General features: G+C 51.4%; 1 protein-coding gene across 1 annotated transcript in view; it reads right to left on the bottom strand.

Annotated features, from left to right (window-relative positions):
- rnf40 (ring finger protein 40) overlaps positions 1 to 23438 on the bottom strand; it is a 154429-nt gene that overhangs the window by 73847 nt on the left and 57144 nt on the right. The window contains exons 9-11 of the mRNA XM_072485438.1: positions 22898 to 23017; positions 21823 to 22002; positions 20580 to 20715 (exon numbers count right to left, since the gene is read on the bottom strand). Of these exons, the coding sequence (XP_072341539.1) occupies positions 20580 to 20715; positions 21823 to 22002; positions 22898 to 23017 (436 nt within the window). The remainder of the gene's footprint in view (positions 1 to 20579; positions 20716 to 21822; positions 22003 to 22897; positions 23018 to 23438) is intronic.

Below are 23438 nucleotides of genomic sequence, written 5' to 3'. Positions count from 1 at the left end.
ATACAGCACAGAACAGGCCCTTCGGCCCACGATGTTGTGCCGAACCTTTGTCCTAGATTAATCATAGATTATCATTGAATTTACAGTGCAGAAGGAGGCCATTCGGCCCTTTGAGTCTGCACCGGCTCTTGGAAAGAGCACCCTACCCAAACTCAACACCTTCACCCAACACCAAGGTCAATTTGGACATTAAGGGCAATTTATCATTGGCCAATTCACCTAACCTGCACATCTTTGGATTGTGGGAGGAAACCGGAGCACCCGGAGGAAACCCACGCAGACACGGGGAGGACGTGCAGACTCCGCACAGTCAGTGACCCAAGCCGGAATCGAACCTGGGACCCTGGAGCTGTGAAGCAATTGTGCTATCCACAATGCTACCGTGCTGCCCTTGAGAACAAATAAATCTACACTATATCATTTAACCGTAATCCATGTACCTATCCAATAGCTGCTTGAAGGTCCCTAATGTTTCCGACTCAACTACTTCCACAGGCAGTGCATTCCATGCCCCCACTACTCTCTGGGTAAAGAACCTACCTCTGATATCCCTCCTATATCTTCCACCTTTCACCTTAAATTTATGTCCCCTTGTAATGGTTTGTTCCACCCGGGGAAAAAGTCTCTGACTGTCTACTTTATCTATTCCCCTGATCATCTTATAAACCTCTATCAAGTCGCCCCTCATCCTTCTCCGTTCTAATGAGAAAAGGCCTAGCACCCTCAACCTTTCCTCGTAAGACCTACTCTCCATTCCAGGCAACATCCTGGTAAATCTTCTTTGCACCTTTTCCAAAGCTTCCACATCCTTCCTAAAATGAGGCGACCAGAACTGTACACAGTACTCCAAATGTGGCCTTACCAAAGTTTTGTACAGCTGCATCATCACCTCACGGCTCTTAAATTCAATCCCTCTGTTAATGAACGCGAGCACACCATAGGCCTTCTTCACAGCTCTATCCACTTGAGTGGCAACTTTCAAAGATGTATGAACATAGACCCCAAGATCTCTCTGCTCCTCCACATTGCCAAGAACTCTACCGTTAACCCTGTATTCCGCATTCATATTTGTCCTTCCAAAATGGACAACCTCACACTTTTCAGGGTTAAACTCCATCTGCCACTTCTCAGCCCAGCTCTGCATCCTATCTATGTCTCTTTGCAGCCGACAATAGCCCTCCTTACTATCCACAACTCCACCAATCTTCGTATCATCTGCAAATTTACTGACCCACCCTTCAACTCCCTCATCCAAGTCATTAATGAAAATCACAAACAGCAGAGGACCCAGAACTGATCCCTGCGGTACGCCACTGGTAACTGGGATCCAGGCTGAATATTTGCCATCCACCACCACTCTCTGACTTCTATCGGTTAGCCAGTTCATTATCCAACTGGCCAAATTTCCCACTATCCCATGCCTCCTTACTTTCTGCATAAGCCTACCATGGGGAACTTTATCAAATGCCTTACTAAAATCCATGTACACTACATCCACTGCTTTACCTTCATCCACATGCTTGGTCACCTCCTCAAAGAATTCAATAAGATTTGTAAGGCAAGACCTACCCCTCACAAATCCGTGCTGACTATCCCTAATCAAGCAGTGTCTTTCCAGATGCTCAGAAATCCTATCCTTCAGTACCCTTTCCATTACTTTGCCTACCACCGAAGTAAGACTAACTGGCCTGTAATTCCCAGGGTTATCCCTAGTCCCTTTTTTGAACAGGGGCACGACATTCGCCACTCTCCAATCCCCTGGTACCACCCCTGTTGACAGTGAGGACGAAAAGATCATTGCCAACGGCTCTGCAATTTCATCTCTTGCTTCCCATAGAATCCTTGGATATATCCCGTCAGGCCCGGGGGACTTGTCTATCCTCAAGTTTTTCAAAATGCCCAACACATCTTCCTTCCTAACAAGTATTTCCTCGAGCTTACCAATCTGTTTCACACTGTCCTCTCCAACAATATCGCCCCTCTCATTTGTAAATACAGAAGAAAAGTACTCGTTCAAGACCTCTCCTATCTCTTCAGACTCAATACACAATCTCCCGCTACTGTCCTTGATCGGACCTACCCTCGCTCTAGTCATTCTCATATTTCTCACATATGTGTAAAAGGCCTTGGGGTTTTCCTTGATCCTACCCGCCAAAGATTGTTCATGCCCTCTCTTAGCTCTCCAAATCCCTTTCTTCAGTTCCCTCCTGGCTATCTTGTATCCCTCCAATGCCCTGTCTGAACCTTGTTTCCTCAGCCTTACATAAGTCACCTTTTTCCTCTTAACAAGACATTCAACCTCTCTTGTCAACCATGGTTCCCTCACTCGACCATCTCTTCCCTGCCTGACAGGGACATACATATCAAGGACACGTAGCACCTGTTCCTTGAACAAGTTCCACATTTCATTTGTGTCCTTCCCTGCCAGCCTATGTTCCCAACTTATGCACTTCAATTCTTGTCTGACAACATCGTATTTACCCTTCCCCCAATTGTAAACCTTGCCCTGTTGCACGTACCTATCCCTCTCCATTACTAAAGTGAAAGTCACAGAATTGTGGTCACTATCTCCAAAATGCTCCCCCACTAACAAATCTATCACTTGCCCTGGCTCATTACCCAGTACTAAATCCAATATTGCCCCTCCTCTGGTCGGACAATCTACATACTGCGATAGAAAAGCTTCCTGGACACACTGCACAAACACCACCCCATCCAAACTATTTGATCTAAAGAGTTTCCACTCAATATTTGGGAAGTTAAAGTCGCCCATGACTACTACCCTATGACTTCTGCACCTTTCCAAAATCTGTTTCCCAATCTGTTCCTCCACATCTCTGCTACTATTGGGGGGCCTATAGAAAACTCCTAACAAGGTGACTGCTCCTTTCCTATTTCTGACTTCAACCCATACTACCTCAGTAGGCTGATACTCCTCGAACTGCCTTTCTGCAGCTGTTATACTATCTCTAATTAATAATGCCACCCCCCCACCTCTTTTACCACCCTCCCTAATCTTATTGAAACATCTATAACCAGGGACCTCCAACAACCATTTCTGCCCCTCTTCTATCCAAGTTTCCGTGATGGCCACCACATCGTAGTCCCAAGTACCGATCCATGCCTTAAGTTCACCCACCTTATTCCTGATGCTTCTTGCGTTGAAGTATACACACTTCAACCCCTCTCCGTGCCTGCAAGTACTCTCCTTTGTCAGTGTTCCCTTCCCCACTGCCTCATTACACGCTTTGGCGTCCTGAATATCGGCTACCTTAGTTGCTGGACTACAAATCCGGTTCCCATTCCCCAGCCAAATTAGTTTAAACCCTCCCGAAGAGTACTAGAAAACCTCCCTCCCAGGATATTGGTGCCCCTCTGGTTCAGATGCAACCCGTCCTGCTTGTACAGGTCCCACCTTTCCCAGAATGCGCTCCAATTATCCAAATACCTGAAGCCCTCCCTCCTACACCATTCCTGCAGCCACGTGTTCAACTGCACTCTCTCCCTATTCCTAGCCTCGCTATCACGTGGCACCGGCAACAAACCAGAGATAACAACTCTGTCTGTCCTGGCTTTTAACTTCCAGCCTAACTCCCTAAACTTGTTTATTACCTCCACACCCCTTTTCCTACCTATGTCGTTGGTACCAATGTGCACCACGACTTCTGGCTGCTCACCCTCCCCCTTAAGGATCCTGAAGACACGATCCGAGACATCCCTGGCCCTGGCACCCGGGAGGCAACATACCTTCCGGGAGTCTCGCTCGCAACCACAGAATCTCCTATCTATTCCCCTAACCATTGAATCTCCTACAACTATTGCTTTACTATTCTCCCCCCTTCCCTTCTGAGCCCCAGAGCCAGACTCAGTGCCAGAGACCTGGCCGCTAGGGCCTTCCCCCGGAGTTAGATACAGACTAAAGCTCCCTCTACACTGGCCCCATCAAACACTCCCAGGACAGGTACAGCACTGGGTTAGATACAGAGTAAAGCTCCCTCTTCACTGTCCCCATCAAACACTCCCAGGACAGGTACAGCACTGGGTTAGATACAGAGTAAAGCTCCCTCTACACTGTCCCCATCACACTCCAAGGACAGGTACAGCACGGGGTTAGATAAAGAGTAAAGCTCCCTCTACACTGTCCCCATCAAACACTCCCAGGACAGGTACAGCACTGGGATAGATACAGAGTAAAGCTCCCTCTACACTGTCCCCATCAAACACTCCCAGGACAGGTACAGCATGGGGTAGGATACAGAGTAAAGCTCCCTCTACACTGTCCCCATCAAACACTCCCAGGACAGGTACAGCACGGGGTTAGATACAGAGTAAAGCTCCCTCTACACAGTCCCCATCAAACACTGCCATGACAGGTACAGCACAGGGTTAGATACAGAGTAAAGCTCCCTCTACACTGTCCCCATCAAACACTCCGAGGACAGGTGCAGCATGGGGTTAGATACAGAGTAAAGCTCCCTCTACACTGTCCCCATCAAACACTCCCAGGACAGGTACAGCACTGGGTTAGATACAGAGTAAAGCTCCCTCTACACTGCCATCATCAAACACTCCCAGGACAGGTACAGCACGGGGTGAAATACAGAGTAAAGGTCCCTCTGCACTGTCCCCATCAAACACTCCCAGGACAGGTACAGCACGGGGTTAGATACAGAGTAAAGCTCCCTCTACACTGTCCCCATCACACTCCAAGGACAGGTACAGCACGGGGTTAGATAAAGAGTAAAGCTCCCTCTACACTGTCCCCATCAGACTCCAAGGACAGGTACAGCATGGGGTAGGATACAGAGTAAAGCTCCCTCTACACTGTCCCCATCAAACACTCCCAGGAGAGGTCCAGCACGGGGTTAGATACAGAGTAAAGCTCCCTCTACACTGTCCCCATCAAACACTCCCAGGAGAGGTACAGCACGGGGTTAGATACAGAGTAAAGCTCCCTCTACACTGTCCCCATCAAACACTCCCAGGACAGGTACAGCACTGGGTTAGATACAGAGTAAAGCTCCCTCTACACTGTCCCCATCAAACACTCCCAGGACAGGTACAGCACGGGGTTAGATACAGAGTAAAGCTCCCTCTACACTGTCCCCATCAAAAACTCCCAGGACAGGTACAGCACTGGGTTAGATACAGAGTAAAGCTCCCTCTACACTGTCCCCATCACACTCCAAGGACAGGTACAGCACGGGGTTAGATAAAGAGTAAAGCTCCCTCTACACTGTCCCCATCACACTCCAAGGACAGGTACAGCATGGGGTAGGATACAGAGTAAAGCTCCCTCTACACTGTCCCCATCAAACACTCCCAGGAGAGGTGACAGCACGGGGTTAGATCCAGAGTAAAGCTCCCTCTACATTGTCCCCATCAAACACTCCCAGGACAGGTACAGCACTGGGTTAGATACAGAGTAAAGCTCCCGCTACACTGTCCCCATCAAACACTCCCAGGACAGGTACAGCACGGGGTTAGATACAGAGTAAAGCTCCCTCTACACTGTCCCCATCAAACACTCCCAGGACAGGTACAGCACTGGGTTAGTTACAGAGTAAAGCTCCCGCTACACTGTCCCCATCAAACACTCCCAGGACAGGTACAGCACGGGTTAGATACAAACTAAAGCTCCCTCTACACTGCCCCCATCAAACACTCCCAGGACAGGTACAGCACGGGGTTAGATACAGAGGAAAGCTCCCTCTGCACTGTCCCCATCAAACACTCCCAGGACAGGTACAGCACGGGGTTAGATACAGAGTAAAGCTCCCTCTACACTGTCCCCATCAAACACTCCCAGGACAGGTAATGCACGGGGTTAGATACAGAGTAAAGCTCCCTCCACACTGTCCCCATCAAACACTCCCAGGACAGGTACAGCACGGGGTTAGATACAGAGTAAAGCTCCCTCTACACTGTCCCCATCAAAAACTCCCAGGACAGGTACAGCACTGGGTTAGATACAGAGTAAAGCTCCCTCTACACTGTCCCCATCACACTCCAAGGACAGGTACAGCACGGGGTTAGATAAAGAGTAAAGCTCCCTCTACACTGTCCCCATCACACTCCAAGGACAGGTACAGCACGGGGGTAGGATACAGAGTAAAGCTCCCTCTACACTGTCCCCATCAAACACTCCCAGGAGAGGTGACAGCACGGGGTTAGATCCAGAGTAAAGCTCCCTCTACATTGTCCCCATCAAACACTCCCAGGACAGGTACAGCACGGGGTTAGATAGAGAGTAAATCTCCCTCTACACTGTCCCCATCAAAAACTCCCAGGACAGGTACAGCACTGGGTTAGATACAGAGTAAAGCTCCCTCTACACTGTCCCCATCACACTCCAAGGACAGGTACAGCACGGGGTTAGATCAAGGGTAAAGCTCCCTCTACACTGTCCCCATCACACTCCAAGGACAGGTACAGCATGGGGTAGGATACAGAGTAAAGCTCCCTCTACACTGTCCCCATCACACTCCAAGGACAGGTACAGCATGGGGTAGGATACAGAGTAAAGCTCCCTCTACACTGTCCCCATCAAACACTCCCAGGAGAGGTGACAGCACGGGGTTAGATCCAGAGTAAAGCTCCCTCTACATTGTCCCCATCAAACACTCCCAGGACAGGTACAGCACTGGGTTAGATACAGAGTAAAGCTCCCGCTACACTGTCCCCATCAAACACTCCCAGGACAGGTACAGCACGGGGTTAGATACAGAGTAAAGCTCCCTCTACACTGTCCCCATCAAACACTCCCAGGACAGGTACAGCACTGGGTTAGATACAGAGTAAAGCTCCCGCTACACTGTCCCCATCAAACACTCCCAGGACAGGTACAGCACGGGTTAGATACAAACTAAAGCTCCCTCTACACAGCCCCCATCAAACACTCCCAGGACAGGTACAGCACGGGGTTAGATACAGAGGAAAGCTCCCTCTGCACTGTCCCCATCAAACACTCCCAGGACAGGTACAGCACGGGGTTAGATACAGAGTAAAGCTCCCTCTACACTGTCCCCATCAAACACTCCCAGGACAGGTAATGCACGGGGTTAGATACAGAGTAAAGCTCCCTCCACACTGTCCCCATCAAACACTCCCAGGACAGGTACAGCACTGGGTTAGATACAGAGTAAAGCTCCCTCTACACTGTCCCCATCACACTCCAAGGACAGGTACAGCACGGGGTTAGATAAAGAGTAAAGCTCCCTCTACACTGTCCCCATCACACTCCCAGGACAGGTACAGCACGGGGTTAGATACAGAGTAAAGCTCCCTCTACACTGTCCCCATCAAACACTCCCAGGACAGGTGCAGCACGGGGTTAGATACAGAGTAAAGCTCCCTCTACACTGTCCCCATCAAAAACTCCCAGGACAGGTACAGCACTGGGTTAGATACAGAGTAAAGCTCCCTCTACACTGTCCCCATCACACTCCAAGGACAGGTACAGCACGGGGTTAGATAAAGAGTAAAGCTCCCTCTACACTGTCCCCATCACACTCCCAGGACAGGTACAGCACGGGGTTAGATAAAGAGTAAAGCTCCCTCTACACTGTCCCCATCACACTCCCAGGACAGGTACAGCACGGGGTTAGATACAGAGTAAAGCTCCCTCTACACTGTCCCCATCAAACACTCCCAGGACAGGTGCAGCACGGGGTTAGATACAGAGTAAAGCTCCCTCTACACTGTCCCCATCAAAAACTCCCAGGACAGGTACAGCACTGGGTTAGATACAGAGTAAAGCTCCCTCTACACTGTCCCCATCACACTCCAAGGACAGGTACAGCACGGGGTTAGATAAAGAGTAAAGCTCCCTCTACACTGTCCCCATCACACTCCAAGGACAGGTACAGCATGGGGTAGGATACAGAGTAAAGCTCCCTCTACACTGTCCCCATCAAACACTCCCAGGAGAGGTGACAGCACGGGGTTAGATCCAGAGTAAAGCTCCCTCTACATTGTCCCCATCAAACACTCCCAGGACAGGTACAGCACGGGGTTAGATACAGAGTAAAGCTCCCTCTACACTGTCCCCATCAAAAACTCCCAGGACAGGTACAGCACTGGGTTAGATACAGAGTAAAGCTCCCTCTACACTGTCCCCATCACACTCCAAGGACAGGTACAGCACGGGGTTAGATAAAGAGTAAAGCTCCCTCTACACTGTCCCCATCACACTCCAAGGACAGGTACAGCATGGGGTAGGATACAGAGTAAAGCTCCCTCTACACTGTCCCCATCAAACACTCCCAGGAGAGGTGACAGCACGGGGTTAGATCCAGAGTAAAGCTCCCTCTACATTGTCCCCATCAAACACTCCCAGGACAGGTACAGCACGGGGTTAGATACAGAGTAAAGCTCCCTCTACACTGTCCCCATCAAACACTCCCAGGACAGGTACAGCACTGGGTTAGATACAGAGTAAAGCTCCCGCTACACTGTCCCCATCAAACACTCCCAGGACAGGTACAGCACGGGTTAGATACAAACTAAAGCTCCCTCTGCACTGCCCCCATCAAACACTCCCAGGACAGGTACAGCACGGGGTTAGATACAGAGTAAAGCTCCCTCTGCACTGTCCCCATCAAACACTCCCAGGACAGGTACAGCACGGGGTTAGATACAGAGTAAAGCTCCCTCTACACTGTCCCCATCAAACACTCCCAGGACAAGTAATGCACGGGGTTAGATACAGAGTAAAGCGCCCTCCACACTGTCCCCATCAAACACTCCCAGGACAGGTACAGCACATGTTTAGATACAGAGTAAAGCTCCCTCTAGACTGTCCCCATCAAACACTCCCAGGACAGGTACAGCACTGGGTTAGATACAGAGTAAAGCTCCCTCTACACAGTCCCCATCACACTCCAAGGACAGGTACAGCACGGGGTTAGATAAAGAGTAAAGCTCCCTCTACACTGTCCCCATCACACTCCAAGGACAGGTACAGCATGGGGTAGGATACAGAGTAAAGCTCCCTCTACACTGTCCCCATCAAACACTCCCAGGAGAGGTACAGCACAGGGTTAGATACAGAGTAAAGCTCCCTCTACATTGTCCCCATCAAACACTCCCAGGACAGGTACAGCACTGGGTTAGATACAGAGTAAAGCTCCCGCTACACTGTCCCCATCAAACACTCCCAGGACAGGTACAGCACGGGGTTAGATACAGAGTAAAGCTCCCTCTACACTGTCCCCATCAAACACTCCCAGGACAGGTACAGCACTGGGTTAGATACAGAGTAAAGCTCCCGCTACACTGTCCCCATCAAACACTCCCAGGACAGGTACAGCACGGGTTAGACACAGAGTAAAGCTCCCTCGACACTGTCCCCATCAAACACTCCCAGGACAGGTACAGTACTGGGTTAGATACAGAGTAAAGCTCCCTCTACACTGCCCCCATCAAACACTCCCAGGACAGGTACAGCACGGGGTTAGATACAGAGTAAAGCTCCCTCTGCACTGTCCCCATCAAACACTCCCAGGACAGGTACAGCACGGGGTTAGATACAGAGTAAAGCTCCCTCTACACTGTCCCCATCAAACACTCCCAGGACACGTACAGCACAGGGTTAGATACAGAGTAAAGCTCCCTCCACACTGAGCCCATCAAACACTCCCAAGACAGGGACAGCACGGGGTTAGATACAGAGTAAAGCTCCCTCTACACTGTCCCCATCAAACACTCCCAGGACAGGTACAGCACGGGGTGAGATACAGAGTAAAGCTCCCTCTACACTGTCCCCATCAACAGTCCCAGGACAGGGACAGCACGGGGATAGATACAGAGTAAAGATTCCTCTACACTGTCCCCATCAAAAACCGCCAGGACAGGTACAGCACGGGGATAGATACAGAGTAAAGCTCCCTCTACTCTAACTCCATCAAACACCCCCAGGACAGGTACAGCACGGGGTTAGATACAGAGTAAAGCTCCCTCTCCACTGTCCCCATCAAACACTCCCAGGACAGGTACAGCACGGGGTTCGATACAGAGTAAAGCTCCCTCTCCACTATCCCCATCAAACACTCCCAGGACAGGTACAGCACGGGGTTCGATACAGAGTAAAGCTTCCTCTACACTGTCCCCATCAAACACTCCCAGGACAGGTACAGCACGGGGTTCGATACAGAGTAAAGCTTCCTCTACACTGTCCCCATCAAACACTCCCAGGACAGGTACAGCACGGGGTTAGATACAGAGTATAGCTTCCTCTACACTGTCGCCATCAAACACTCCCAGGACAGGTACAGCACGGGGTTAGATACAGAGTAAAGCTCCCTCTACTCTGTCCCCATCAAACACTCCCAGGACAGGTAAAGCACAGGTTTAAATACAGAATAAAGCTCCCTCTAGACTGTCCCCATCAAACACTCCCAGGACAGGTAATGCACGAGGAAAGATACAGAGTAAAGCTCCATCCACACTGTCCCCATCCAACACTCCCAGGACAGGTACAGCACGGGATGAAATACAGAGTAAAGTTCCCTCTACACTGTCCCCATCACACTCTCAGGATAGGTACAGCGCAGGGTTAGATACAGAGTAACGCTCCCTCTACACTGTCCCCATCAAACACTCCCAGGACAGGTACAGCACGGGGTTAGATACAGAGTAAAGCTCCCTCTACACTGTCCCCATCAAACACTCCCAGGACAGGTACAGCACGGGGTTACATACAGAATAAAGCTCCCTCTACACTGTCCCCATCAAACACTCCCAGGACAGGTAAAGCACGGGGTTAGATACTGAGTAAAGCTCCCTCTACACTGTCCCCATCAAACACTCCCAGGACAGGTACAGCACGGGGTTAGATAAAGAGTAAAGCTCCATCTACACTGTCCCCATCAAACACTCCCAGGACATGTACAGCACGGGGTTAGATAAAGAGTAAAGCTCCCTCTACACTGTCCCCATCATACTCCAAGGACAGGGACAGCACGGGGTTAGATAAAGAGTAAAGCTCCCTCCACACTGTCCCCATCACACTCCAAGGACAGGTACAGCATGGGGTAGGATACAGAGTAAAGCTCCCTCTGGACTGTCCCCATCAAACACTCCCAGGACAGGTAATGCACGGGGTTAGATACAGAGTAAAGCTCCCTCCACACTGTCCCCATCAAACACTCCCAGGACAGGTACAGCACATGTTTAGATACAGAGTAAAGCTCCCTCTACACTGTCCCCATCACACTCCAAGGACAGGTACAGCATGGGGTAGGATACAGAGTAAAGCTCCCTCTACACTGTCCCCATCAAACACTCCCAGGACAGGTACAGCACAGGGTTAGATACAGAGTAAAGCTCTCTCTACACTGTCCCCATCAAACACTCCCAGGACAGGTACAGCACGGGGTTAGATACAGAATAAAGCTCCCTCTACACTGTCCCCATCAAACACTCCCAGGACAGGTACAGCACTGGGTTAGATACAGAGTAAAGCTCCCTCTACACTGTCCCCATCACACTCCAAGGACAGGTACAGCACGGGGTTAGATAAAGAGTAAAGCTCCCTCTACACTGTCCCCATCACACTCCAAGGACAGGTACAGCATGGGGTAGGATACAGAGTAAAGCTCCCTCTACACTGTCCCCATCAAACACTCCCAGGAGAGGTACAGCACGGGGTTAGATACAGAGTAAAGCTCCCTCGACACTGTCCCCATCAAACACTCCCAGGACAGGTACAGCACTGGGTTAGATACAGAGTAAAGCTCCCGCTACACTGTCCCCATCAAACATTCCCAGGACAGGTACAGCACGGGGTTAGATACAGAGTAAAGCTCCCTCTACACTGTCCCCATCAAACACTCCCAGGACAGGTACAGCACTGGGTTAGATACAGAGTAAAGCTCCCTCTACACTGTCCCCATCACACTCCAAGGACAGGTACAGCACGGGGTTAGATACAGTGTAAAGCTCCCTCTACACTGTCCCCATCACACTCCAAGGACAGGTACAGCATGGGGTAGGATACAGAGTAAAGCTACCTCTACACTGTCCCCATCAAACACTCCCAGGAGAGGTACAGCACGGGGTTAGATACAGAGTAAAGCTCCCTCTACACTGTCCCCATCAAACACTCCCAGGACAGGTACAGCACTGGGTTAGATACAGAGTAAAGCTCCCTCTACACTGTCCCCATCAAACACTCCCAGGAGAGGTACAGCACGGGGTTAGATACAGAGTAAAGCTCGCTCTACACTGTCCCCATCAAACACTCCCAGGACAGGTGCAGCACTGGGTTAGATACAGAGTAAAGCTCCCTCTACACTGTCCCCATCACACTCCAAGGACAGGTACAGCACGGGGTTAGATAAAGAGTAAAGCTCCCTCTACACTGTCCCCATCACACTCCAAGGACAGGTACAGCATGGGGTAGGATACAGAGTAAAGCTCACTCTACACTGTCCCCATCAAACACTCCCAGGAGAGGTACAGCACGGGGTTAGATACAGAGTAAAGCTCCCTCTACATGGTCCCCATCAAACACTCCCAGGACAGGTACAGCACTGGGTTAGATACAGAGTAAAGCTACCGCTACACTGTCCCCATCAAACACTCCCAGGACAGGTACAGCACGGGGTTAGATACAGAGTAAAGCTCCCTCTACACTGTCCCCATCAAACACTCCCAGGACAGGTACAGCACTGGGTTAGATACAGAGTAAAGCTCCCGCTACACTGTCCCCATCAAACACTCCCAGGACAGGTACAGTACTGGGTTAGATACAGAGTAAAGCTCGATCTACACTGTCCCCATCAAACAGTCCCAGGACAGGGACAGCACGGAGTTAGATACAAACTAAAGCTCCCTCGACACTGCCCCCATCAAACACTCCCAGGACAGGTACAGCACGGGGTTAGATACAGAGTAAAGCTCCCTCTGCACTGTCCCCATCAAACACTCCCAGGACAGGTACAGCACGGGGTTAGATACAGAGTCAAGCTCCCTCTACCCTGTCCCCATCAAACACTCCCAGGACAGGTACAGCACATGTTTAGATACAGAGTAAAGCTCCCTCTAGACTGTCCCCATCAAACACTCCCAGGACAGGTACAGCACAGGGTTAGATACAGAGTAAAGCTCCCTCCACACTGAGCCCATCAAACACTCCCAGGACAGGTTCAGCACGGGGTTAGATACAGAGTAAAGCTCCCTCTACACTGTCCCCATCAAACACTCCCAGGACAGGTACAGCACGGGGTGAGATACAGAGTAAAGCTCCCTCTACACTGTCCCCATCAACAGTCCCAGGGCAGGGACAGCACGGGGTTAGATACAGAGTAAAGATTCCTCTACACTGTCCCCATCAAACACCCCCAGGATAGTTACAGCACGGGGATAGATACAGAGTAAAGGTCCCTCTACTCTAACTCCATCAAACACCCCCAGGACAGGTACAGCACGGGGTTAGATACAGAGTATAGCTTCCTCTACACTGTCGCCATCAAACACTCCCAGGACAGGTACAGCACGGGGTTAGATACAGAGTAAAGCTCCCTCTACTCTGTCCCCATCAAACACTCCCAGGACAGGTAAAGCACAGATTTAAATACAGAATAAAGCTCCCTCTAGACTGTCCCCATCAAACACTCCCAGGACAGGTAATGCACGAGGAAAGATACAGAGTAAAGCTCCATCCACACTGTCCCCATCAAACACTCCCAGGACAGGTACAGCACGGGGTTAGATACAGAGTAAAGCTCCCGCTACACTGTCCCCATCAAACACTCCCAGGGCAGGTACAGCACGGGATGAGATACAGAGTAAAGTTCCCTCTACACTGTCCCCATCACACTCCCAGGATAGGTACAGCACAGGTTTAGATACAGAGTAAAGCTCCCTCTACACTGTCCCCATCAAACACTCCCAGGACAGGTACAGCACGGGGTTAGATACAGAGTAAAGCTCCCTCTACACTGTCCCCATCAAACACTCCCAGGACAGGTACAGCACGGGGTTAGATACAGAATAAAGCTCCCTCTACACTGTCCCCATCAAACACTCCCAGGACAGGTAAAGCACGGGGTTAGATACTGAGTAAAGCTCCCTCTACACTGTCCCCATCAAACATTCCCAGGACAGGTACAGCACGGGGTTAGATAAAGAGTAAAGCTCCCTCTACACTGTCCCCATCATACACCAAGGACAGGTACAGCACTGGGTTAGATAAAGAGTAAAGCTCCCTCTACACTGTCCCCAACAAACACTCCCAGGAGAGGTACAGCACGGGGTTAGATACAGAGTAAAGCTCCCTCCACACTGTCCCCATCAAACACGCCCAGGACAGGTACAGCATGGGGTAGGATACAGAGTAAAGCTCCCTCTACACTGTCCCCAACAAACACTCCCAGGAGAGGTACAGCACGGGGTTAGATACAGAGTAAAGCTCCCTCCACACTGTCCCCATCAAACACTCCCAGGACAGGTACAGCACGGGATGAGATACAGAGTAAAGTTCCCTCTGCACTGTCCCCATCACACTCCCAGGATAGGTACTGCAGGGGTGAGATACCGAGTAAAGTTCCCTCTACACTGAGCCCATCAAACACTCCCAGGACAGGTACAGCACGGGGTTACATATACAGTAAAGCTCCCTCTACACTGTCCCCATCAAACACGCCCAGGACAGGTACAGCACAGGGTTAGATACAGAGTAATGCTCCCTCTACACTGTCCCAATCAAACACTCCCAGGACAGGTACAGCACGGGGTTAGATACAGAGTAAAGCTCCCTCTATACTGTCCCCATCAAACACTCCCATGACAGGTACAGCACGGGGTTAGATACAGAATAAAGCTCCCTCTACACTGTCCCCATCAAACACTCCCAGGACAGGTACAGCACGGGGTTAGATAAAGAGTAAAGCTCCCTCTACACTGTCCCCATCACACTCCAAGGACAGGTACAGCACGGGGTGAGATAAAGAGTCAAGCTCCCTCTACACTGTCCCCATCACACTCTAAGGACAGGTACAGCATGGGGTAGGATACAGAGTAAAGCTCCCTCTACACTGTCCCCATCAAACACTCCCAGGAGAGGTACAGCACGGGGTTATATACAGAGTAAAGCTCCCTCTACACTGTCCCCATCAAACACTCCCAGGACAGGTACAGCACTGGGTTAGATACAGAGTAAAGCTCCCTCTACACTGTCCCCATCAAACACTCCCAGGACAGGTACAGCACGGGGTTAGATACAGAGTAAAGCTCCCTCTACACTGTCCCCATCAAACACTCCCAGGACAGGTACAGCACTGGGTTAGATACAGAGTAAAGCTGCCTCTACACTGTCCCCATCAAACACTCCCAGGACAGGTACAGCACGGGGTTAGATACTGAGTAAAGCTCCCTCTACACTGTCCCCATCAAACACTCCCAGGACAGGTACAGCACGGGGTTAGATAAAGAGTAAAGCTCCCTCTACACTGTCCCCATCACACTCCAAGGACAGGTACAGCACGGGGTTAGATACAGAGTAAAGCTCCCTCCACACTGTCCCCATCAAACACTCCCAGGACAGGTACAGCACGGGGTTAGATACAGAGCAAAGCTTCCTCTACACTGTCGCCGTCAAACACTCCCAGGACAGGTACAGCACGGGGTTAGATACAGAGTAAAGCTCCCTCTACACTGTCCCCATCAAACACTCCCAGGACAGGTACAGCACAGGTTTAGATACAGAGTAAAGCTCCCTCCAGACTGTCCCCATCAAACACTCCCAGGACAGGTACAGCACGGGGTTAGATACAGAGTAAAGCTCCCTCCACACTGTCCCCATCAAACACTCCCAGGACAGGTACAGCACGGGATGAGATACAGAGTAAAGTTCCCTCTACACTGAGCCCATCAAACACTCCCAGGACAGGTACAGCACGGGGTTACATACCGAGTAAACCTCCCTCTACACTGTCCCCATCAAACTCTCCCAGGACAGGTACAGCACAGGTTTAGAGACAGAGTAAAGCTCCCTCTAGACTGTCCCCATCAAACACACCCAGGACAGGTACAGCACGGTGTGAGATACAGAGTAAAGTTCCCTCTACACTGTCCCCATCACACTCCCAGGACAGGTCCAGCACGGGGTTACATATACAGTAAAGCTCCCTCTACACTGTCCCCATCAAACACGCCCAGGACAGGTACAGCACGGGGTTAGATAAAGAGTAAAGCTCCCTCTACAATGTCGCCATCACACTCCAAGGACAGGTACAGCATGGGGTAGGATACAGAGTAAAGCTACCTCTGCACTGTCCCCAACAAACACTCCCAGGAGAGGTACAGCACGGGGTTAGATACAGAGTAAAGCTCCCTCTACACTGTCCCCATCAAACACTCCCAGGACAGGTACAGCACAGGGTTAGATACAGAGTAAAGCTCCCTCCACACTGTCCCCATCAAACACTCCCAGGACAGGTACAGCACGGGGTTAGATACAGAGTAAAGCTCCCTCCACACTGTCCCCATCAAACACTCCCAGGATAGGTACAGCACGGGGATAGATACAGAGTAAAGCTCCCTCAACACTGTCCCCATCAAATACTCCCAGGACAGGTACAGCACGGGGTTAGATACAGAGTAAAGCTCCCTCTACACTGTCCCCATCACACTCCCAGGACAGGTACAGCACGGGGTTAGATACAGAGTAAAGCTCCCTCTACACTGTCCCCATCACACTCCCAGGACAGGTACTGCACGGGGTTAGATACAGAGTAAAGCTCCCTCTACACTGTCCCCATCAAATACTCCCAGGACAGGTACAGCACGGGGTTAGATACAGAGTAAAGCTCCCTCTACACTGTCCCCATCAAACACTCCCAGGACAGGTACAGCACGGGGTTAGATACAGAGTAAAGCTCCCTCTACACTGTCCCCATCACACTCCCAGGACAGGTACAGCACGGAGTTAGATACAGAGTAATGCTCCCTCCACACTGTCCCCATCAAACACTCCCAGGACAGGTACAGCACGGGGTTAGATACAGAGTAAAGCTCCCTCCACACTGTCCCCATCAAACACTCCCAGGATAGGTACAGCACGGGGTTAGATACAGAGTAAAGCTCCCTCAACACTGTCCCCATCAAACACTCCCAGGACAGGTACAGCACGGGGTTCGATACAGAGTAAAGCTCCCTCTACACTGTCCCCATCTCACTCCCAGGACAGGTACAGCACGGGGTTAGATACAGAGTAAAGCTCCCTCTACACTGTCCCCATCACACTCCCAGGATAGGTACAGCACGGGGTTAGATACAGAGTAAAGCTCCATCAACACTGTCCCCATCAAACACTCCCAGGACAGGTACAGCACGGGGTTAGATACAGAGTAAAGCTCCCTCAACACTGTCCCCATCAAACACTCCCAGGACAGGTACAGCACGGGGTTAGATACAGAGTAAAGCTCCCTCAACACTGTCCCCATCAAACACTCCCAGGACAGGTACAGCACGGGGTTAGATACAGAGTAAAGCTCCCTCCACACTGTCCCCATCAAACACTCCCAGGACAGGTACAGCACGGGGTTCGATACAGAGTAAAGCTCCCTCTACACTGTCCCCATCACACTCCCAGGACAGGTACAGCACGGGGTTAGATACAGAGGAAAGCTCCCTCTACACTGTCCCCATCACACTCCCAGGACAGGTACAGCATGGGGTTAGATACAGAGGAAAGCTCCCTCTACACTGTCCCCATCACACTCCCAGGACAGGTACAGCATGGGGTTAGATACAGAGTAAAGCTCCCTCCACACTGTCCCCATCAAACACTCCCAGGATAGGTACAGCACGGGGTTAGATACAGAGTAAAGCTCCCTCAACACTGTCCCCATCAAACACTCCCAGGACAGGTACAGCACGGGGTTAGATACAGAGTAAAGTTCCCTCTACACTGTCCCCATCACACTCCCAGGACAGGTCCAGCACGGGGTTACATATACAGTAAAGCTCCCTCTACACTGTCCCCATCAAACACGCCCAGGACAGGTACAGCACGGGGTTAGATAAAGAGTAAAGCTCCCTCTACACTGTCCCCATCACACTCCAAGGACAGGTACAGCATGGGGTAGGATACAGAGTAAAGCTCCCTCTGCACTGTCCCCAACAAACACTCCCAGGAGAGGTACAGCACGGGGTTAGATACAGAGTAAAGCTCCCTCTACACTGTCCCCATCAAACACTCCCAGGACAGGTACAGCACAGGGTTAGATACAGAGTAAAGCTCCCTCCACACTGTCCCCATCAAACACTCCCAGGACAGGTACAGCACGGGGTTAGATACAGAGTAAAGCTCCCTCCACACTGTCCCCATCAAACACTCCCAGGCTAGGTACAGCACGGGGATAGATACAGAGTAAAGCTCCCTCAACACTGTCCCCATCAAATACTCCCAGGACAGGTATGCACGGGGTTAGATACAGAGTAAAGCTCCCTCTACACTGTCCCCATCACACTCCCAGGACAGGTACAGCACGGGGTTAGATACAGAGTAAAGCTCCCTCTACACTGTCCCCATCACACTCCCAGGACAGGTACTGCACGGGGTTAGATACAGAGTAAAGCTCCCTCTACACTGTCCCCATCAAATACTCCCAGGACAGGTACAGCACGGGGTTAGATACAGAGTAAAGCTCCCTCTACACTGTCCCCATCAAACACTCCCAGGACAGGTACAGCACGGGGTTAGATACAGAGTAAAGCTCCCTCTACACTGTCCCCATCACACTCCCAGGACAGGTACAGCACGGAGTTAGATACAGAGTAAAGCTCCCTCCACACTGTCCCCATCAAACACTCCCAGGACAGGTACAGCACGGGGTTAGATACAGAGTAAAGCTCCCTCCACACTGTCCCCATCAAACACTCCCAGGATAGGTACAGCACGGGGTTAGATACAGAGTAAAGCTCCCTCAACACTGTCCCCATCAAACACTCCCAGGACAGGTACAGCACGGGGTTAGATACAGAGTAAAGCTCCCTCTACACTGTCCCCATCACACTCCCAGGACAGGTACAGCACGGGGTTAGATACAGAGTAAAGCTCCCTCTACACTGTCCCCATCACACTCCCAGGATAGGTACAGCACGGGGTTAGATACAGAGTAAAGCTCCCTCAACACTGTCCCCATCAAACACTCCCAGGACAGGTCCAGCACGGGGTTAGATACAGAGTAAAGCTCCCTCAACACTGTCCCCATCAAACACTCCCAGGACAGGTACAGCACGGGGTTAGATACAGAGTAAAGCTCCCTCCACACTGTCCCCATCAAACACTCCCAGGACAGGTACAGCACGGGGTTAGATACAGAGTAAAGCTCCCTCAACACTGTCCCCATCAAACACTCCCAGGACAGGTACAGCACGGGGTTAGATACAGAGTAAAGCTCCCTCCACACTGTCCCCATCAAACACTCCCAGGACAGGTACAGCACGGGGTTCGATACAGAGTAAAGCTCCCTCTACACTGTCCCCATCACACTCCCAGGACAGGTACAGCACGGGGTTAGATACAGAGGAAAGCTCCCTCTACACTGTCCCCATCACACTCCCAGGACAGGTACAGCATGGGGTTAGATACAGAGAAAAGCTCCCTCTACACTGTCCCCATCACACTCCCAGGACAGGTACAGCATGGGGTTAGATACAGAGTAAAGCTCCCTCCACACTGTCCCCATCAAACACTCCCAGGATAGGTACAGCACGGGGTTAGATACAGAGTAAAGCTCCCTCAACACTGTCCCCATCAAACACTCCCAGGACAGGTACAGCACGGGGTTAGATACAGAGTAAAGCTCCCTCTACACTGTCCCCATCACACTCCCAGGACAGGTACAGCACGGGGTTAGATACAGAGTAAAGCTCCCTCTACACTGTCCCCATCACACTCCCAGGATAGGTACAGCACGGGGTTAGATACAGAGTAAAGCTCCCTCAACGCTGTCCCCATCAAACACTCCCAGGACAGGTACAGCACGGGGTTAGATACAGAGTAAAGCTCCCTCAACACTGTCCCCATCAAACACTCCCAGGACAGGTACAGCACGGGGTTAGATACAGAGTAAAGCTCCCTCCACACTGTCCCCATCAAACACTCCCAGGACAGGTACAGCACGGGGTTAGATACAGAGTAAAGCTCCCTCAACACTGTCCCCATCAAACACTCCCAGGACAGGTACAGCACAGGGTTAGATACAGAGTAAAGCTCCCTCCACACTGTCCCCATCAAACACTCCCAGGACAGGTACAGCACGGGGTTAGATACAGAGTAAAGCTCCCTCTACACTGTCCCCATCAAACACTCCCAGGACAGGTACAGCACTGGGTTAGATACAGAGTAAAGCTCCCTCCACACTGTCCCCATCAAACACTCCCAGGACAGGTACTGCACGGGGTTAGATACAGAGTAAAGCTCCCTCTACACTGTCCCCATCAAACACTCCCAGGACAGGTACAGCACAGGGTGAGATACAGAGTAAAGCTCCCTCTACACTGTCCCCATCACACTCCCAGGACAGGTACAGCACAGAGTTAGATCTAAGTTATATTTGCTCCAGTACCAGCTTGTTCGTTGGCAGCCAGATTCTGCTCAAATTCGATCCGCAACATCTCATATTCTTTGCGGACCTGTGCTAGAGTGTCTTCCAGCTGGATCACTTCAGTCCTCAGCTTCTTCTGCAGGTTGAGCTCGTCACTCTGGGGAAAGACAGGAGGGAGAGAAGGGTTGGCTTTGTCCTGGATGGTGTCGAACGTCTCGAGTGTTGTTGGAGCCGCCACTCATCCAGGCAAGTGGAGAGGGTCCCATCACACTCCCGGCTTGCGTCCTTGCCAATCACTGAGACAGGTTTTGGGAGTCAGGAGGTGAGTTACTCTCCACAGAATCCCAGCCTCTGACCTGCTCTTGTCACCAGAATTTATAAGGCTGGGCCCAGTTCAGTTTCTGGTCAGTGAGGTAGATTCAGCGATGGTAATGCCATTGAATGTCAAGGGGAGCTGGTTAGATTCTCTCTCGCTGGGAGTTGGTCATTGCGTGGTACATCTGTGGCGCGAGTGTAACTTGCCAGTTGGCAACCCAAGGCTGGATATTGTCCAGGTCGTGCTGCATTTTGACATGGGCTGCTTCATTATCTGAGGAATATCAAGGAATCCCTACAGTGCAGAAGGAGGCCATCCAGCTCCTCGGGTCTGTACCACCCTCTGAAAGAGCACCCTATTTAGGCCTACGCCCCCGCCCTATCCCCGTAAACCCACGTCTTTGGACACTAAGGGGCAATTTATCACGGCCAATCCACCTCACCTGAACATCTTTGGACTGTGGGAGGAAAGAAACCAGAGCACCCGGAGGAAACCCACGCAGACAAGGGGCGAAAGCGAAAACACATTCACCCAAGGCCGGAATTGAACCCGGCTCCCTGGCGCGGTGAGGCAGCAGTGCTAACCACTGCGCCCATGTCGCAAATGGATTGAACATTGTGCCATCTTCAGCGAACGACCCCATTCTGACCTTACAACGGAGGGAAGGTCATTGATGAAGCAGTTGAAGATGGGTGGGCCTCAAACACTACCCTGAGGAACTCCTGCAGTCACGTGCCGGAGCTAAGATTATTCAACAGTCCCATTCAGAAAGTTGAATGTGTTAATTCTGTCCACACCCCTCATGCTGCCATCGGTTGTTTGGGAATTCCCCAAAATCCGTGTTACTGTCTATACCTTCAGGTCCTGGCATCTTCCCCCTCCCCAGCCGACACCACACACCGAATGGACCGAGCCCTTCCACCGTCCCGTCCCCCGTCCCTCTCTCACCTCCATGTGCTCAATCTGGCGCAGGTGGGCATTCTTGGTGGTTAGGAGGAGGGCCCTGGCCTCATCCAGCTGTGTCTTCACCTGAAGGCTCTCGTTGTACAGCAGCGAAAACTGCGACTGTAGGCACTTGTACTCGGGAGTCTCCTTGACCATGTCTTCCGGAATGTTCCGCATGTCTACCTTAAAAGTTAAAGGAAAACATCTTGATTGGTGGAGACCTACGCACTGAATCGTACGCCCATGCCCGAGACCCTGCCACTAGAGCGCACACCTGCCCACCCCCCTCTCCGCCGAGATCCTCCGCCTCACACTATAACGGTCCTTCCTGTTTCTTCCCGTATTTCCCCTTTCTTGTTATCGTTTTGGACCAATGGAAGATTAATGGACATGTGACTTGAAGGCAAGCGGAAGAATCCGGAAGTTACAGGAGAAATCACTTGCTGGTTTCAACAGGAGTTGCAGATTCTTCGGTGCCAGTGAGGGAGATGGGTTGGGACATGGTTTTATTGATGTGACAGGTTGTCAACTAGACCTCCCTCCCTCACCTCGCAAGCAGCCCTCCCAACCCCCACCCTCACATGCACCCCCCCAGAGAAGCCCTCCCTTGCGCACACCCCGAGAGCCCCTCCCTCGTACACGACCCCACCCCCCACACACCTGCTCCCTCGCAAGCACTCTCCCCCGAGATCCTCTCCCCTGTGTGTGCACCCCACCGAACCTCCCCAGTCGCACACCCCCAAGATCCCCTTCCTCACTCCCCCCAAGACCCTCTCCCTTGCACACATGAACTCGCCCCGACCCCTCTCCCTCGTGCACACAATGCCCCCCAAGGCCCCCTCCTGCATGCGCACGCACACCTCTTAGGCCCCCTCCTTCAGGTGCAAGTGCCTGAAGACCGTCCCCCTCATGAGTGCATCTCCCCGTCACAAACACACATTACCAGCTGAGCATACTGTACATGTATAAACATTGGCCAGACCCCCACAGTGCACACTGCGGAGAGGGAAACCGAGCTTGCAGCTGGGTTAGGTACCCCCGCCCCAGCCCCCCGCCCCCGTCCTCCCAGAGTTCTCACCTTGAGCTTCTCGTTCTCACGCACGGCTTCCTGCAGCTCCTGCTCCAGCTTCTCCAGCTCGGCCATCCGGCTGTTTGCTAACTCCTTGTTTTCTTCCAATTCGGCATTCAGCATCTCAAACTGCAGAGAGTCGGGTGGGAGGAGGGTGAAGAGAGCGCGACGGGAAATATATGAATAAATAGTTAGAATTCCCACTTTAGAAATAAGAAAATGGACATATGGCCGAGTCTAGCCGTTTTTACCCAGAAGCCCTCGAAGCATATACAGGGCCGGCACTAACGAAGTAGTTGAGTCGGAAACATTAGGGACCTTCAAGCAGCTATTGGATAGGTACATGGATTACGGTAAAATGATATAGTGTAGATTTATTTGTTCTTAAGGCAGCACGGTAGCATTGTGGATAGCACAATTGCTTCACAGCTCCATGGTCCCAGGTTCGATTCCCGGCTTGGGTCATTGTCTGTGCGGAGTCTGCACGTCCTCCCCGTGTCTGCGTGGGTTTCCTCCGGGTGCTCCGGTTTCCTCCCACAGTCCAAAGATG

Source organism: Scyliorhinus torazame, chromosome 19 (genome assembly GCF_047496885.1).
Source record: "Scyliorhinus torazame isolate Kashiwa2021f chromosome 19, sScyTor2.1, whole genome shotgun sequence".
NCBI lineage: Eukaryota > Metazoa > Chordata > Chondrichthyes > Carcharhiniformes > Scyliorhinidae > Scyliorhinus > Scyliorhinus torazame.
The sequence above is the reverse complement of the archived record's forward strand: the minus strand, read 5'-3'. Positions and strand labels throughout refer to the sequence as shown.